The 19,244-nt window shown below is 46.1% G+C and overlaps 1 protein-coding gene across 2 annotated transcripts in view; it reads right to left on the reverse strand.

Annotated features, from left to right (window-relative positions):
• Positions 1–19,244, reverse strand: part of LOC141056358 (C-C motif chemokine 20-like) — a 106,484-nt gene that overhangs the window by 9,906 nt on the left and 77,334 nt on the right. Inside the window, exons 2-3 of one of the 2 annotated variants that reach the window (XM_073553108.1) lie at positions 5,992–6,112; positions 5,741–5,890 (exon numbers count right to left, since the gene is read on the reverse strand). In XM_073553108.1, the coding sequence (XP_073409209.1) occupies positions 5,741–5,890; positions 5,992–6,112 (271 nt within the window). Of the gene's footprint in view, positions 1–5,730; positions 5,891–5,991; positions 6,113–19,244 lie in introns of both variants that reach the window. The other variant, XM_073553107.1, reaches the window with a different exon arrangement.

Raw genomic sequence — 19,244 nt, forward strand, 5'->3', positions numbered from 1 at the left:
AGCAAAGTACCGCAGTGCTCAGGCGCCGGGAAAGGTCAGAGAGGCCCAGCACCTGCTCACTGCAGGAATTTGCTCTGCCCTCAACAGGGCAGATAAGTATGCCTACGCAGGAGCGTGATGCCAGGGAGCAATAAAGCGAGCAGGAGGGCGGTGATCATAAGAAGATGGGAGGTGCCGGACCCGGACCTGTGACACCCATCAGGCCGGACCGCACCAGGTGACTATAATAAGTTATTTTTCTTCTCTTTCAGGTCGGATCGGGAGCTTATCTACAGCATTATAGAATGCTGTAGATAAGCCCTGAAAGGCAGTGGCCGCATCTTATGTCGGACAAACCCGGTGACAGGTTCCCTTTAACTTTTTGACGGCCTTCTATGATTCAGCTAAATGATGGCCAGTTGAATTTGTGCAGAACGACTTACAAAAAAATCCGTTTTTGGGTGGTAACAAATTTTTGTAAAAATTTGAGGAGAATTCAATTTTACTCGAATAAGGGCACTCACTTCTAGAGTTTATATAATTTGTCAATTGCTTTGATTTTATCCATTTTTGGTTTATCTATTTCCAGCCTCATCTACAGCTCCACCATTATGTTGCTGGTAGTTACACAAAATATGTCTGCAGCTTGCTTGTACTTTTCTGAGCTCCTTCAGTCATTTGAGCTACCACAAAGAAGCAAGAAGAATTGTGAATGCTGGATGTGATTTCAGAATAATACAGAACATTATTTACTTTTTTTTTAAAGGGAATCAGGCAGCAAGTTTTTGCAATGCAATCTGAGAACAGCATGATGTATGGACTGAGACCCTGATTCCAGCGATGTGTCACTTACTGGTCTGCATTTTGAAACAATCGCTAAGCCAATCATTGAGACAATGCTGAGCCCTATATAACCACACCCACACCACTGACTGACAGCTTTTTTTGTGTACTGTATATTGACAGAAAGCTGCTAATCAGTGTTGGGGCGGGGCTACACATAGCAGTTGACTAGAAGGCACAAGGTACCCAGTCCTGTAGTGATAATTTCCTGGTGGTAAAACAATGATTTTATTGAAAAAAGCAACACGCAGCCCAGTAAGTGGCACATCAATGGAATCAGAATCTCTGCATCATGCTGCTCTCCGATTACATAGCAAAAATCTTACGGACAGATTTTCTTTAAGTGGTTGCCTTTTCTTATTTAACTTCCTCTTTGATTAACACTAAATGGCCAGGACAATATTGAGAGTAGCTACCATGAACTAGTATCTATACCACAATCCAACTAGAAATGGACATTGCCCTTTTTTCCGGAGTAAAAACATTTGTAAGTTTCATAATATAATGTGATAAAAAATCTGTCTAGTTTTTTTTTTGTGCCATCCAAGACCGAACATGCAACAGGTTAAAGGGCTGTATGAATTATTTCTCTGAAAAGGAGCAAAAAAGTGAAAGATTAAAAAAAAGCATTGTTAAAAAAATTTGCACAAAATTCATCAAACCTCATGAGCCATTTTTAAGAATTTGACGTAAAAAGATCATCGATGAATAAAACAAGCAAAAACAGAAAAGTCCTTTACAAAACAACGCACATGATGAACAGGCCAGTAAGTGACAACAGTGTGAATAGAACCCCCACCACAAAGTTACTTACTGAGCAAATGGGGGGCGCACATAGGTACAATGATGGACCGATAAAATATATGAGTGAGAAGTGGTAAGCTGGGACTAAATTGTAAAACGCTCGGTCACAAGAGATTGCTTACATTGCCTGCCACAGGATCACTATGGTCTGCTGACATTTATATTCAGAAACATTATTTCCAGTGTCGTACGGTTGCGGGCTCGGAAACTGAGCCTTCACCATACGCAGCTGATGCAGGCTGTATTACCTACCCAGCATCTGCCTATAACAATCACTGATGGGGGATTTTAAATGGTTATGTTGCCCTTGCTTAATTACTGGTTGCTCGTCGGCCCCCTCGTCACGCTACTGCTGAGTGCCAATAGGTTAACACTGCAGCCGGAGGTCTACTGAAGTGACCCATAGGGCTCATGCAGATGTCTGTAAAAATAGGACGAGTGCTATCCACCCATTTTTTATTTTAAAGCCGGGATCACACACAGCATAATACGACCGAGTCTCGCAGGTTAAAACCAAGCTCTGGCGCCGGCACTCCGGAGCGGAGTGTGCAGCCGCACAGCAATACATGGAGCTGCACGCTCCGCTCCGGAATCCTGGTGCCAGAGCTTGGTTTTAACCTGCGAGACTCGGCCGTATCTCGCTGTAGTGTGACTCCGGCCTCCGGCTGATCAGAAGCAGTGTTTGCCGCACTGTCATGCACATAACAGCATGGCAAACACTGGATGTTTGGGTCCCCCTTTCAAGTGAATGGGGTCCGTGTTGAGGTTTGGGTCCCGGTACTGTTCTGGTACCCAAACTTTTTTTAAATTGTTCGTCCGAACCCGACAGACCCGAACATCTAGGGGTACGCCGATCTCTACTAATGATGCTTTTAGGGTCGTATTGATGTACTGATGATGTTTGTAGTGATGAATACATTACCAAGGCCATAAATAGTACATGAATACAGCACCAGAACCACTGTCACTACATGAGAACCTCACCAGAACCACCATCACTACATGAATACATCACCAGGGCCATAAGTAGTACAGAAATATGCAAAACCAACATCACCATATGGAAATGTCAACAGAACCACTATCAGCACATGAGTAGAGCACCAGAACCACCATCACTACATGAATACATCACTGCATGAATGTACGACTAGAACCACCATTAGGACATGATTACATCACCAGAACCACAATCACTACATGAATACATCACCAGAATCATCAGCAGCACATGAATGCATCACTAGAGCCACAGTGAGTACAGGCAAACTGCATAAGAACCACCATCAGTTTGGTTGTAAGCTGTATTTGTCCCTTGGATACAATTGGGTCTGTTTCATTTCCACTAGGGTATTTGTCAAATGCTGGACACCTTAATTGAAATCCAACACTCCCTCTTATAGTTACATTGTATTTCTGTGACTATTCTTGAGTTTGACATATAACGTATAGGGTGTCAAGGATGAATATCACTATTTGTCACTGGTATCGTCCAAAGGGTCTGTAAGCAATTAGTGATTCCTATATCTCACTGTAAAATTACACCCCCAGTAAGCCTCACCCCTTAACGTTCACCACTTTTGCTGGTATTTTCGGGTGAAATCGTCAACAATTCTAGTGTAAGTGGCTGTCATCTGGGGGAAGGGTTGCATTAGGGGTCCTGTTATCATACTCTCTGATTCATCTTTGTTTGGGAGGGAGGCCGGATGTCTCACCCCCACAGATCAGATATTGATGACCTATTATATAAAGCTCAAGTGTATGTATGTATGTCCGGGATAGGCATCCGCACCATCGCAGCTACAGCCACAAAATTTGGCACAGTCACACGCCTGGACCCCGAGAGCGTCCTAGGCTATGTTGTGAGGCGAAATTTTAACCCCACGTGTTCCAATTCAAACAATTTTGTCCCTATCTACATAATGGGGAAAAAGTGTGTATCAAGCCCCACCCCTCATTATGATGTCATAATGGCTGCCATGGCGACGCTGATGTCATCATAGGTTGCAAGCCCCGCCGCTCATTATGATGTCATAATGGTTGACTATGGGATGGAGGATGTGTGATGGGTATATGGGCACTGGACTATGGGATGGAGGATGTGTGATGGGTATATGGGCACTCGACTATGGGATGGAGGATATGTATGATGGGTATATGGGCACTGGACTATGGGATGGAGGATGTGTGATGGGTATATGGGCACGGGACTATGGGATGGAGGATATGTATGATGGGTATATGGGCACGGGACTGTGGGATGGAGGATGTGTGATGGGTATATGGGCACGGGACTATGGGATGGCGGATATACATGATGGGTATATGGGCATCGGACTGTGAGATGAAGGATGTGTGATGGGTATATGGGCACTCGACTATGGGATGGCAAATATGTATGATGGGTATATGGGCACGGGACTCATTATGATGTCATAATGGCTGCCATGGCGACGCTGATGTCATCATAGGTTGCAAGCCCCGCCGCTCATTATGATGTCATAATGGTTGACTATGGGATGGAGGATGTGTGATGGGTATATGGGCACTGGACTATGGGATGGAGGATGTGTGATGGGTATATGGGCACTGGACTATGGAATGGAGGATATGTATGATGGGTATATGGGCACTGGACTATGGGATGGAGGATGTGTGATGGGTATATGGGCACTCGACTATGGGATGGAGGATATGTATGACGGGTATATGGGCACGGGACTATGGGATGGAGGATATGTATGATGGGTATATGGGCACGGGACTGTGGGATGGAGGATGTGTGATGGGTATATGGGCACGGGACTATGGGATGGCGGATATACATGATGGGTATATGGGCATCGGACTATGAGATGAAGGATGTGTGATGGGTATATGGGCACTCGACTATGGGATGGCAAATATGTATGATGGGTATATGGGCACGGGACTGTGGGATGGAGGATGTGTGATGGGTATATGGGCACGGGACTATGGGATGGCGGATATACATGATGGGTATATGGGCATCGGACTATGAGATGAAGGATGTGTGATGGGTATATGGGCACTCGACTATGGGATGGCAAATATGTATGATGGGTATATGGGCATGGGACTATGGGATGGAGGATGTGTGATGGGTATATGGGCATGGGACTATGGGATGGAGGATGTGTGATGGGTATATGGGCACGGGACTGTGGGATGGAGGATATGTATGATGGGTATATGGGCACGGGACTATGGGATGGAGGATATATGATGGGTATATGGGCATGGGATGGAGGATATGTATGATGGGTATATGGGCATCGGACTATGAGATGAAGGATGTGTGATGGGTATATGGGCACTGGACTATGGGATGGCAAATATGTATGATGGGTATATGGGCATGGGACTATGGGATGGAGGATGTGTGATGGGTATATGGGCATGGGATGGAGGATGTGTGATGGGTATATGGGCACTCGACTATGGGATGAAGGATATGTATGATGGGTATATGGGCACGGGACTATTGGATGGAGGATATTTATGATGGGTATATGGGCGTGGGACTATGGGAAGGAGGATATGTATGATCGGTATATGGGCACGGGGCTATGAGATGAAGGATGTGTGATGGGTATATGGGCACTCGACTGGGATGGCGAATATGTATGATGGGTATATGGGCATGGGACGGAGGATGTGTGATGGGTATATGGGCACTCGACTATGAAATGGAGGATAGGTATGTTGGGTATATGGGCACGGGACTATGGGATGGAGGACAATTATAATTTGTTATAACTATCCACAGTTAGTTACTATGCCCGGGCAGCGCTCTTCAGCTAGTCCTGAATATAGGCCAACAATATAAAAGTCACGGACAGCCCTTTTTAACTAAATGACAATATGCAGTAGGCGCCCTCTAGTGTCAGTTTTCACACCATCACTTAAAGTGATTTTCAAAAGTTTCACAACCTTTTCAACGACTAATTATATCTAAAATTCGGTGCAGATTAATTTCTTAATATATTTTTAAGTGGTTGAAGCTTTTTCTTCTACCAATCTAGAAATCTCTTGTATAGAGGCAAAAAAAATAGTAAATTTTCCTCCCTCTGAGGTTTGTACCTTGACTCACTCCAGCTGATGTTTTACAGATTTCTTTGGTTTATTTTCTTTCTTCTGTGCATCCTTTTTACGCTTGTCCAGTTTTATTATCCATTTTTTAACCCATGAGATGCCAGGGGTGGCACATAGTTTCTTGACTGGATTGGTATTTGTAAGAAACCTGCAAGAAATTAAACCCAGCATCATGATATTATATCTATTGCCTCTCTCTTTCATCTAAAATGTGTACAGGGTCTTAGTTCTACATAGGGGGTTTCTTACACCACGGCTTCTATGGGGCAGCCAGTATCCTTTGCCTGGATCTCATATCCGATAATGGCACCAAATGGGATCTTTTTGACACGTGTCTGTAGACAGCAGTCCGTCACTGGTACTCCAGCTCCTGGGAGGCAATAAATAGGAAAAAAAAAACAAGAAATCACTGTAATAATGTAGCAGTTACAGTATATATTATCCCACACTTGGTTGGTGGCCATTCTAGAGAATTTATCATTTGCCCCCAATGAAAAGACCTCTGAATGCCAAATAACTGGCCTTTTTGCAAAACAAAATATAATTGTCATGACTCTGTTGTCGGGTGACCCAGGACCAGGGTTTCCTTCCCTGTCCGTAATGCTCGGGGAGCCCTAGCTCGTCCTGTTCCCCAGATTACTTCTGATGGTGAAGACGCCAGGGCCATGTACCTGGCCTTAGCTCCTGAATCCGCCCTCCGTCTGTACACTTCCTCCACTGAGGGAGGAGGCGAATAGCAGTGCACCATATTGCACAAACCAGATGAACAAGGTAACACAAATAAGGGAAATGGAAAAATACCAAATATACACTCACATATAACAGTGGAATGCTCCGGGGAGTGGAGGATGGGGAAAACCAAAAGTAGGAGAAGGAAAGGGAATTATCACACTTACTGAACCAAGCAATAGTCACAGATAAACCCACCAACAACCTTCTCATATAACCACCAACTACTATCCTCCCAGCCATGCAGCATGAGCTAGCTCTGACGATGTGTCAGTCAGGACCCAGATTGTATAGGTGATAGGTGTGGCTAAACGAGCTCAGCTGAAAGCCCTAGCTGTTAGAGTGCACAACATGGCCGATTAACCCCTGTACTGCCAAAGGAAATTTACATAACTTAAGAAGCAGGTGAGGTGCTTCTTTTCAGCGCAGGAGTAGGAGCAATCAGGAGGGCAGTCTTCTGGCTCCTTTCTGTAACCCTGTGACAGTAGTTCATACCAATACTATTTTTTATAATTTTGACATGTTTAGCATTTTGGATTTTTCTTATGTAACAAATGTATATATTTGTTTTTTGTTGTTATATAGCGCCATCATATTGCACAGCACTTTAGAGACATCATCATCACAGTCCCCGCTGGGGCTCACAATCTAGATTCCCTATCAGTAAGTCTTTGGAGTGTGGGAAGAAACCGGAGAAATCCAGAGGAAACCCACACAAACACGGGGAGTACATACAAACTCCTTGCAGATGTTTCTTTGGTGGCACTTGAACCAAAACACCCCAATATTGGAAGGTTGCCGTGCTAACCACTGAGCCACCGTGCTGCCCAAAATATGTTTTTTACTTTTTATCAAAGGAAACCCAGTATAAAAAAAAAATTGGTTGGCAGAATAATCGACTTACTTTAAATGCTATTTAGAATAAGCTATGTATCATCAAGGACGTTTTTTTAAGATACTTTTTGAAATTAGCTTTTATCTTCTATTCCAAGGGACTTGTAACAAAATTTGGTGCAAAATCAGAAATCTTGAAAGTTTGTAAGTGTAGTTGAGCACCTAAGTAGAGATCACCGACATAACTGGTATTACTTATGGAATTACTTCGCCATCTGGTGGCCAATAACTGAAAAGCAACATAATTCCATATCCAAAGTACAGTCACTCATTTCCCAGAATGAAAGATTTGTTTCTGTTATCTCTGCATGTTTGTTACCATGTATCACTGCTGAATACTTGTCCAAAATATTGCAGCAGCACAAACCTCTGAAAATCTGGGTTGTAGCCAGAATAATACATTGCAATTAGACATCAGTGAATCACATTTGCCTTGAATTTCACAAAAAAATTTACTAATAATTTTCTGCTTTGGGAAAGTCACATCCATCCTCCCTCAAAAGTGGCATTGCGACAGGATAATATCTGAAAGCAGACGTAACAGTTCATAAGAGACAACCTTTTTAGCAGAAAATGAACCTTTATATCAAGGTTTCCAAGGTTGAGGCCTCCCTAGGAAGGTCCTGCATGAGGCCTCCCTAGGAAGGTCCTGCATGAGGCCTCCCTAGGAAGGTCCTGAGTCGTTCTTCTTAGAAAGAGTGGACCCTATGGGCCGTGGCACCCACCAACCTAAGGCAAGCTGACCTAATGAGAACCACCCCCTATACAGGGAGTGTCAGGGGCAAGACCAAGGGGGTGAGCCACCACGGCAGCTGGACCAGACGGCCGGCTCAGGGAAACAAGACAAGGCAAGAAGAGTCATTAATTCAAAGAAACTTCATTCAGGAAGACTTCAGGTATAACAGGTGCAAAACGTGAACACACAGAACATAAGTCAAAGGTGCGAGCAAGGGCATGCCGAGGTCCAAGACTTGTGGAACTCTTCAGGGTGCAACAGGAGCAAACGTGAACACACAGTTCGTATAACAGGGTGCGTGCAATGGCACGCCGAGGTCCAAGCATGGAACGTGCAGATGGTATGCGGACATCGGACTCCGGACAACAGTCCACGATCAACCAGGGCATCAGGGTCTGTAGCTCAGAGGGTGATCGGCAGGATCCGGACATCCAGAAGTTAGCCAGGGTTCCATGCAAGGAAACAAGAGAGTTAGTGACATGGTGCGTGTCAACGGACACGCCAGGATCAGGTTCACAGGACAGAGACCTGCGCATGCCAAGGGGCATGCCAGGGACGGGTCAAGTTCAATGGCATCGGAATTTGGGGTGCTGGCATCGACCGACAGGGTCCAGGAATCAGGCTACGGACATCAGCTCCGGACATCAGGCCGCAGTCATCTAGGTCCGGACCTCTGGCAGCGGTCGGCATGTTACGGAATCCGGCAGGCAAACTAGGGTTCAGAGCAGAGTAAAAGAGACAAAGACTTTGTACAAGAGTAGCACGAAAAGGCGTGAGTGCAAGGGAGCACAGAGACCACGGCTGGGAGCACCGGCACGTGGTACCGACGATGGCAGTTGCAAGCGGGCACGACTAGAGGCGGCACCGCTGCGGGGCCACTATAGCACTGGACGGGGCACAGCTGGGGCACACAGGCGAGCACGGCTAGAGGTGGCATGGCTGAGGCACACCAGGTAGGCACAGGCGACCAGGCACGTGCACAGAGGCACAGAGCCACAAGGCAGGGCAAGGCAAAGACACAGGACAGAGACGCGTACAGACAGTACGGCAAAGCCTGGTGCGAAAAGTGCAAGGGCGCACAAAACATCAGGGACAATACAAAGAACGAGGCAGAGACCTGCGCATGCAAAGAGCATGCCAGGGACAGGGGCAGTCTAGCAGCGAAGCGTAGGCCGAAGCCCAGAACCGGGCCAAGGAAGGACCTTGGGACTAGACAGGGTACAGAGCGAGGCCTGCACGTGTAGAGACACGCCAGGGAGAGGTTCAGAGCGGAGGCCTGCACGTGTAGAGACACGCCAGGGACAGGGACAGAGACGAGGCCTGCACGTGTAGGGAGACACGTCAGGGACAGGGTACAGAGACTGAGGCCTGCACGTGTAAGGACATGCCAGGGACAGAGACAGAGGCAGGGTACCTGAAGCCACAAAGCAGAACGAGACATGACGTGAGAACAGAAACATGGAACAGAATCAGAGCAAACAAGGACTACAAGGCAAAGCAGAGCAGGGACAGAACATGGCACTGAGGACAAACACTAGACAAGGCAAGAGACGGAATACGAGCACGGAGCGTGTGCAGAGACGCACGACAGAGCAGAGTGCAAGGGCACAGAATAAAGGGAGCGCCCCACAGACCAAGCAGCCATGCAGAAACACCACACAATACTCAGGCCTTGAGCATAGGAAGGGGCGGCCTGATATAGGGCATAGCACCTCCTCTTCCAGGTCAGGACCAGGGGAGCACTTCTGGGTTCAGATCCACAGGATAACAGAGCGTAGTCACATGATCGGAGTTCTAGACATGACGAGATGACTGCAGAATCAGTGCTGAAACCTAGACAGGTCACATGATCAGAGTTCTAGACATGACGAGATGATTACCAAACCAGACAGTGCAGGATCCTAGGAAAGGTCACATGATCAGCGTTCCAGACATGACAAGATGATTGCAGAACCAGACAGAGCAGGATTCAGACAGGGACACCTGATCAGAGATTCTAGACATGACGAGAAGATCACAGAAGACAACAGAAACGCAGGCATCCTGCAGCTCAGACATGAGGTGAGTGTGCACATTGCTCTAGGGAATGAGCAGGATAGCAAACAAGATATGCGCATGCACATCGGTCCAGGAGTTATTGAGAGAAGACAGACAGGGCAGACATGGCGGACATGACAGCGTCTTTCCATCTCTAATAATATGTAGTGATGAGCAGGTATACTCGTTGCTCGGGTTTTCCCGAGCATGCTTTGGTTATCTCCGAGTATTTGGATAAGTCATGCAGCTGCATCGACACAAGCTAAATCTCCGAGCACATCCAAACACTCTCCGAGCAACGAGTATACACGCTCATCACTAATAATATGTGGATGGGCTGAGGAGGAAGAGAGTTACGATGAGAAAAAAGACGACATGAATAGTCATCATCATGCTGGACACAGGAAAGTATTGGCTGTAGGGAGCTTGGCACATATGGCGGACTTTATGTACAGCTGGCTTTCCCATAACCCTGGCATTATTTTTATCTTGGGCAAAAAAAATAGCACTAGCTGATCACTCTGCTAGACTCACGCTAAAAGGAGAACCTTGCATCTCTTCTTCCTGAAGTGAAGAGATCTACTAAAATGGTGCTATATCAGAAGGCCATTGTGGATAATATAGTGGGTATGGAAAGTATTCAGACCCTTTAAATTTCTCACTCTTTATTTCATTGCAGCCATTTGGTAAATTTAAAAAAGTTCATCTTTTCTCATTAATGTACATTCTGCACCCCATCTTGACTGAAAAAAAACAGAAATGTAGAAATTTTGGCAAATTTATTAAAAAAGAAAAACTGAAATATCTCATGGTCATAAGTATTCAGACCCTTTGCTCAGTATTGAGTAGAAGCACCTTTTCAGTTAGTACAGCCATGAGTCTTCTTGGGAATGATGCAAGAAGTATTTCACACCTGGATTTGGGGATCCTCTGCCATCCTTCCTTGCAGACCCTCTCCGGTTCCGTCAGGTTGGATGGTGAACGTTGGAAGACAGCCATTTTCAGGTCTCTCCAGAGATGCTCAATTGGGTTTAGGTCAGGGCTCTGGCCTGGCCAGTCAAGAATGGTCACAGAGTTGTTCTGAAGACACTCCTTTGTTATTTTAGCTGTGTGTTTAGGGTCATTGTCTTGTTGGAAGGTGAACCTTCGGCCAAGTCTGAGGTCCAGAGCACTCGGGAACAGGTTTTCTTCCAGGATCTCTCTAATTGGCCACATTCATGTTTCCTTCAATGACAACCAGTCGACCTGTTCCTGCAGCTGAAAAAAAACCCCATAGCATGATGCTGCCACCACCATGTTTCACTGTTGGGATTGTATTGGGCAGGTGATCAGCAGTGCCTGGTTTTCTCCACACATACTGCTTAGAATTATCACCAGAAAGTTCTATCTTCGTCTCATCAGACCACAGAATCTTATTTCTTATTTTATTTCATAGTATGGGAGTCCTTCATGTGTTTTTTAGCAAACTATGCGGGCTTTCTTATGTCTGGCACTGAGGAGAGGCTTCCGTTGGGCCACATTGCCATAAAGGCCCGACTAGTGGAGGGCTGCAGTGATAGTTGACTTTGTGGAACTTTCTCCCAACTCCCTACTGCATCTGTGGAGTTCAGGAACAGTGATTTTAGGGTTCTTTATCTCTCTCACCAAGGCTCCTCTCTCACGATTGCTCAGTTTGACTGGATGGCCAGGTTTAGGAAAACTTTTGGTAGTCCCAAACTTCTTCAATTTAAGGATTATGGAGGTCACTGTGCTCTTAGGAACCTTGAGTACTGCAGAAATTCTTTTGTAACCTTGGCCAGATCTGTGCCTTGCCACAGTTCCGTCTCTGAGCTCCTTGTCCAGTTCCTTTGACCTCATGATTCACATTTGGTCTGACATCCACTGTGAGCTGTGAGGTCAGACGTCAAGGTTAGATTTCAGAAAGGCAGATTTTAAGGGATTCAGAAAGAGAATTGGAGGGATCCAATGGCTGGATATCCTTAAAGACAAAAATGTCCAGGAAGGATGGGAAATCTTGAAAAATGAAATTCTCAAAGCACAGTTGTTAACAATTCCGAAAAGAGGGAAGAATAGGAAGCAGTTAAGGAAACCAGGATGGATGAACACAGAACTTAAGCACATGCTAAAAAGGAAGAAAAAAATCTTTATAAAATGGAAAGAGGGAGGCATATCTAAAGAAGAATATAATGCTGTCTGCAGAACTTGCAGGGCACAAATCAGATTAACTAAAGCTGAAAATGAATTGAGGCTTGCAAGAGATGTCAAAAGCAATAATAAAGGATTTTGGGGATATGTCAAAAGTAAAAGAAAAGTCAAAGATGCTATAGGATTTTTACAGGATGAAAATGATGAAATGGTAAGACAGGATGTTGAGAAGGCTGAACTTTTAAATTCCTATTTTGCATCTGTTTTCTCTCAGAAAGGAAATGTAACATCAACTGTTATTCACTGTCCTATTAAGGGAATAGAAGAATCCAGGATATCTATAAACAGAAAGATAGTGAGGAAACACTTAGCTAGCCTAAATGAATTCAAGTCTCCAGGTCCAGATGAATTACACCCCAGAGTACTGAAGGAGATAGCAGAAGAAATTTTTGAACCCCTCTCTATAATCTTTGAAAATTCTTGGAGAACAGGAGAAGTGCCAGAAGACTGGAGAAGAGCAAATGTTGTTCCTATCTTCAAAAAGGGGAAGAAGGTGGACCCAGGTAACTATAGGCCGGTGAGTCTGACTTCTATACCAGGAAAGATCTTTGAACAAATTATTAAACAACATGTATGTCAATACCTGGATAAGAATGAAGTGATTAAACAGAGTCAGCATGGGTTTGTAACTAATAAGTCATGTCAGACTAACTTAATTTCCTTCTATGACGGTATCACTGATTGGGTGGATCAAGGAAATGCTGTAGATATAGTATATCTTGACTTCAGCAAAGCATTTGACAAAGTCTCTCATACAATCCTTATTGAAAAAATGATTAAGTATGGAATGGACAAGGCAACTGTTAGGTGGATTCATAACTGGCTTAGTGATCGGACCCAAAGAGTGGTCGTAAATGGCTGCACATCCAGTTGGAAGAATGTCTCAAGTGGGGTACCACAGGGCTCTGTCCTGGGCCCTGTATTGTTCAACATCTTTATCAACGATTTAGATGAAGGAATTGAGGGTAAACTGATTAAATTTGCTGATGACACAAAGCTAGGAGGGATAGCTAATACTAGAGAAGAGAGAGAGAGGATTCAAAAAGATTTAAATAAACTGGAGAAGTGGGCAGCAACTAACAGAATGGTTTTTAACAGGGAGAAATGCAAAGTACTACATCTGGGCAATAAAAATGGAAAAAGCATATATAGAATGGGAGGAATAGGGCTAAGTGACAGCACATGTGAAAAAGACTTGGGTATACTAATAGATCACAGACTGAATATGAGTCAACAGTGTGATGCAGCAGCAAAAAAGGCAAATGCAATTCTAGGATGTATTAACAGAAGCATACAGTCTAGATCACGTGAAGTCATTATTTCCCTCTACTCCTCTTTGGTCAGACCTCATCTGGAATATTGTGTCCAATTTTGGGCACCACATTTTAAAAAAGACATCAACAAACTGGAGCAAGTTCAGAAAAGAGCGACCAGAATGGTGACCGGTCTGCAAACCCTGTCTTATGAGGAAAGGTTGCAGGATTTGGGAATGTTTAGTTTGCAAAAGAGAAGACTGAGAGGAGACTTAATAGCTGTCTACAAATATCTAAAGGGCTGTCACATTGTAGAAGGATCAACTTTATTCTCATTTGCACAAGGAAAGACTAGAAGCAATGGGATGAAACTGAATGGGAGGAGACACAGATTAGATATTAGAAAAAACTTTTTGTCAGTTAGAGTGATCAATGAGTGGAACAGGCTGCCACGAGAAGTGGTGAGTTCTCCTTCAATGGAAGTCTTCAAACAGAGGCTGGACAGACATCTGACTGGGATGATTTAGCGAATCCTGCTTTGAGCAGGGGGTTGGACCAGATGGCCCAGGAGGTCCCTTCCAACTCTACAATTCTATGATTCTATGATTCTATGAGGTCTTATATAGACAGGTGTGTGCCTTTACAAATCAAGTCCTATCAGTTTAATTAATCACAGCTGGACTCCAATGAAGGAGTAGAACCATCTCAAGGAGGATCACAAGGAAATGGACAGCATGCGACTTAAATATGAGTGTCTGAGTAAAGGGTCTGAACACTTATGACCATGTGATATTTCAGTTTTTCTTTAATAAATTTGCAAAAATTTCTACATTTCTGTTTTTTTTCAGTCAAGATGGGATGCAGAGTGAACATTAATGAGAAAAAAATGAACTTTTTTGAATTTACCAAATGGCTGCAATGAAACAAAGAGTGAAAAATTTAAAGGGGTCTGAATACTTACCCTACCCACTGTATATCTCTGACCCTACTATGATAGGTGCACCTTGGCCTATGGGAGCTCAGATTGGCAATTATAAAGATGAGGTTGGTCTGCTGTCAGATGGGGAGATTGTAAATAGTTTGTTGGGCCATTTTGGTTTGCATTTGCCTGTACCTGAAGAAGCCCATAAGGGTGAAACATGTTGTGGAGTCTCATTCTCTGCTTTACTAGCACCTTGTTGCTCTGGTGATCAGACATTACACAACAGGATTCAGTCCCCTGTGGTTACATAATGGATGCCAGGCCTTTACTCTAGTCATACAATTTGAGGCTATTGGAGCTGTCCCCTATGTAGGTACAGATAAGAAGATCTATCCATATGTACATTACAATCGAATGACTCAACTAGTGTTAGGGCTGGCGGAACGCACCAAATAATAAAGATGGTAATAATGTGCGTTCGCAGTCTGGGGTCCACCGTGCAGGGGTGGTAACCTGCTGCTCAGTAATGGTGGATGCTATATGGCGGTATACTATAAGAACACACGCGGGTTCTCGTCACCCGGTGTGTACAGGGGCGGACTCTGTTGCTTCACAGAGCCGCACTACCGCTGAACATAAACGCCGGAGCCTGTTTGTGCTCACAGAGCCCGGCTAAAAGAGCGCCCAGTGTACGGCCACAGAACGATACCCCAAGGACACGGGGTTAGAGTCCCTCTAGGCCCACTGAGCGCGCGGCGTCGCTGCCACGAGCGCCGCTAAAGACGCTGGCAGTGGAGTGTGGAGCACGTGCACTGAGGCGTGCTGGATCACTGGTGAGAACCAATGTCTGACTCAAACCCTGATCTACCTACACCTAAGCCTGGGCGCTAGCAGGCTAGGCTGCACAACACATGCCTACCAAGTGTAGGGGTTTCATAATGAGTCAATTCATATGTGCATACATCTGTCACACCTCATAGTCTGTTAATACAGTCTATCCTTCCAAGCGCATAGGCGAGCAGCCATGCGAACCTTTTATAGCCACGGGCGTCCGGGACCTTCCTGGCTTCTCGGATGGGCCAATCCGAACACGAGCAGGACCTGAGCATGTGAACCTCGAACTACAATGGGAGATTACTCCACGGGCATGCTCAGTGGCCCGACATGAGGACTTAGTCCCTGGAGAATCTCACTGCTGAGCAGCATGCATTGTCATAGCTGTGCCAGAGGTGGCAGCAGCAAGCAAACCCACAGAGTTTACCTGGGCAGAGCACTGAGACCGACGAATCTGCTGAGCAGGCTCCACTGCGGTTGAAGGAGAATGGGAGACCGGTGGGTGCAAGGCTCTGGATTCCCATTGTGCAATGGCAGGAACCCTACGCCTAACAATACCCTCCCTCCTAGGGCCCCCTCCCCTCTGAGCCTCGCTACGCTCAAACGCCGCAATGAGGAGCAGAGCGTGGATGTTCTCCACTGGCTCCCAGGTCCGAGCCTCTGGACCATGACCCTTCTAATAAACCAAATAAAACTTTTTGTCCCGCATCACCTTGCATCCCTCGATGTCATTGACCTCAAACTCGTCCGAAGACAAGTCTGATGTTCCGGCAGATGACTCTGAGAACCGGGACAAGTGAACAGGCTTAAGGAGGGACACGTGGAATGTATCAGAGATAGCCAAGTGTGGTGGAAGGGCCAGACAGTAGACCACAAAGCTGATCTGCTCGAGGACCTAGAAGGGGCCAATGTATCGCAGTGCGAACTTAGCGGACTATACCCGCAGCCTTATGTTTCAGGCGGAGAGCCACACCAAGTCGCCAGGGGCAAAATTCGGAGCAGGGCGCCGGTGTGCGTCAGCGGAGGTCCTCATTCTCTCCTTGGAAGCCCGGATAGCATCCTGGGTGCGATCCCAAATGTCGCGAGCCTCCACCGCCCAGTCTGCCACCCTGGAGTCGGTGGATGACACGGGCATGGGCACAGGGACGCGCGGATGCTGACCGTAATTTATGAGAAATGGGGTCTGACCAGTGGAGTCGGCCACAGCATGGTTCAAAGCGAACTCTGCCCATGGCAGCAAGGATGCCCAGTCGTCCTGCCTGGCCGAGACAAAATGTCGAAGATATGTGATCAAGGTCTGGTTGGCTCTCTCTACCAACCCGTTCGTCTCGGGATGATAGGCCGAGGAGAGATTCAGCTCAATGCTGAGCAGGGAACAAAGCTCTCTTCAAAATAGAGATGCAAACTGAGGACCCCGGTTACTGACGATCTTGTCCGGCATGCCATGCAGGCGGAAAACATGCTTAATGAACAACACTGCCAGGCCCCGAGCAGAAGGTAACCGGGAGAGAGGTACCAAGTGCACCATCTTAGAGAAATGGTCGGTGACAACCCAAATGACCGTGCTGCCACTGGACTTGGGTAGCCCCACCACAAAGTCCATACCGACCATCTCCCAGGGCCTGTCCGCTACCGGTAGAGGAAAAAGAAGCCCAGCGGGCCGCTGCCGAGAGGACCTATTCTGGCCACAAGAGACGCACGCCTGAATATAGTCCCTGATGTCACGGACCATATTCGGCCACCAGAACGTCCTCGCCAAAAGCTCAGAGGTCCGTTTTGTCCCGAAATGTCCACCCATCCTGGACGAATGAGCCCAAGAGAGGACCTCCGATCGCAGACGGGTAGGGACAAATGTCTTGCCCGGAGGTACTGACTCAAGGGCAATTGGAGCCACAGTCCTCAGGCTCTCGGATGGGATGATCAGCCGAGGCTCCTCCTCCTCTTCCTCCGATAACACCACGGAGCGGGAGAGAGCATCAGCCCAGACATTCTTCTCCCTGGAGAGAAAATGGAGGGTGAAATGGAACCGGGAAAAGAACAAAGACCATCTGGCCTGGTGAGAGTTTAGCCGCTGGGCTGTTTGCAAATACACCAAGGTTTTGTGGTCGGTGAACACCTGCAAAGGGTGGCGAGCCCCCTCCAGGAGGTGTCTCCACTCTGAGAAGGCCAACTTCATCGCTAGCAACTCCCTGTCCCCGATGGCGTAATTCCTCTCTGCCGGTGTGAAGGTCTTGGAGAAAAAGAAGCATGGGTGCTTCCGACCTTGCGTGTCCTTCTGAAACAGGACCGCTCCAGCACTGACGGAAGAGGCATCCACTTCCAGAATGAAGGGCTCATCTACATCGGGGCGATGTAGAATGGGAGCGCTAGCGAAATGGGACTTAATGGAGGAGAAGGCCTTGGAGACCGGTTCCGACCACAACTTGGGATTTGCACCCTTCTTTGTGAGGGCTACCAAGGGTGCAGGGCCGGTTTTAGACAAAGTGGGGCCCTAGGCAAAAGTTTAAAGTGGGGCCCCAAATGTTAACATTGTAAAACCACACATTTAGGTTACATTACATGAGCAGGAAGTGGATACAGGTGGCAGAGGGGCCTGGAGCCAGTGCTGGCACTGTGGCCCCCATATTCGGGGGCCTTATATCGGTCAATGGGTCTGCCACTATTAGCATTACACAGGAGCGTGGCTAGGATCAGAAAAGATTGGAGGGCCAGGCCCCAAGACAAAGAGTTGTCCCCCAACCCCCTCTTAATTTTTTTTTAACACTGCAGATAACACAGCAGGGCTCCCAACTGTCCTGGATCCAGCGGAACAGTCCTGATTTTGACACTCCCACCCGATATCCAGGCCGGGATTGCAGTTTTCCCGCACTGCGAATCAGCCACCACGCCCACCTGTCATTTCAGAAGGGGCTGTGTACCGATCGCCATACAATTCTCTCTATGCATAGCACACTCCAGAACAGAAGCCCTCCCCGGCTCATGTGACCAGTCACATGACTCTGACCTCATCTTATGTAACACCAGAGATAGCAGTAATAACTCTTGGAGAACAGATAATGTAGTAGATGTCACCTGCAGTCCTATGTAACACCACAGATAGTCTTACTCTGAAACGCTATGGCTATGTTCACATGCATTTTTTTCAGTAGCCAAAACCTGTTCAATTGGCAGTAAAAATGTTGCGTTCAAAACACCTGTTTTTCAGCTTGTTTTCTGGGGTTATTTACACTTTTCTCAGCTTTTTTTAAAGTGAGGATGATTGCTTTGTCTACAGTATGTTTAAGGCCACGTTCACACGTTGAGTATTCGGTCAGTATTTCACATCAGTATGTGCAAGTCAAAACCAGGAGGGTGAGAAATCCAGAAGTGGTGACCTGTTTCTGTTATACTTTTCCTCTGATTGTTCCACTGCTGTTTCTGCATTACAAATTCTGATGTGAAATACTGACCAAATACTGAACGTGTGAATGACACTTAATAGTTTAATTCACCAAAACCATTTCAAAAATTGCAGCAAAAAATACCGATGCAATATCTGCAGCTTTCTTTTTTATTCTTTCATTGCTTTCTAAAGGTGAAAACACACTGAAAGAAGTGACACGTTGTAGATTTAAAAAGTGCTACAGTTCTGAAATTCAGTCTGAAAAAAATCAAGCGCATGCAGGAGATTTCAGAAATCTCATATGTTTTGCTGGCACTTTAAAAAGCCGCTCTTGGCCACGTTCATATGCAGAATTTCTGCAGCTTTTTCTTCTGCAAATAAGAAGCTTACAGCATTTTACAGCACAAGCAAAGACTGAGATTTTCAGAGATCTCCCGCACACCCTTTTATTTTCTCCTGACTGAATTTCACAACTGCAGCGTTCTTTAAATCTGCAGCGTCACTTCTTTC

Source organism: Dendrobates tinctorius, unplaced genomic scaffold (genome assembly GCF_039654945.1).
Source record: "Dendrobates tinctorius isolate UK_male_01 unplaced genomic scaffold, ASM3965494v1 ptg000197l, whole genome shotgun sequence".
In the NCBI taxonomy this organism is placed as follows: domain Eukaryota; kingdom Metazoa; phylum Chordata; class Amphibia; order Anura; family Dendrobatidae; genus Dendrobates; species Dendrobates tinctorius.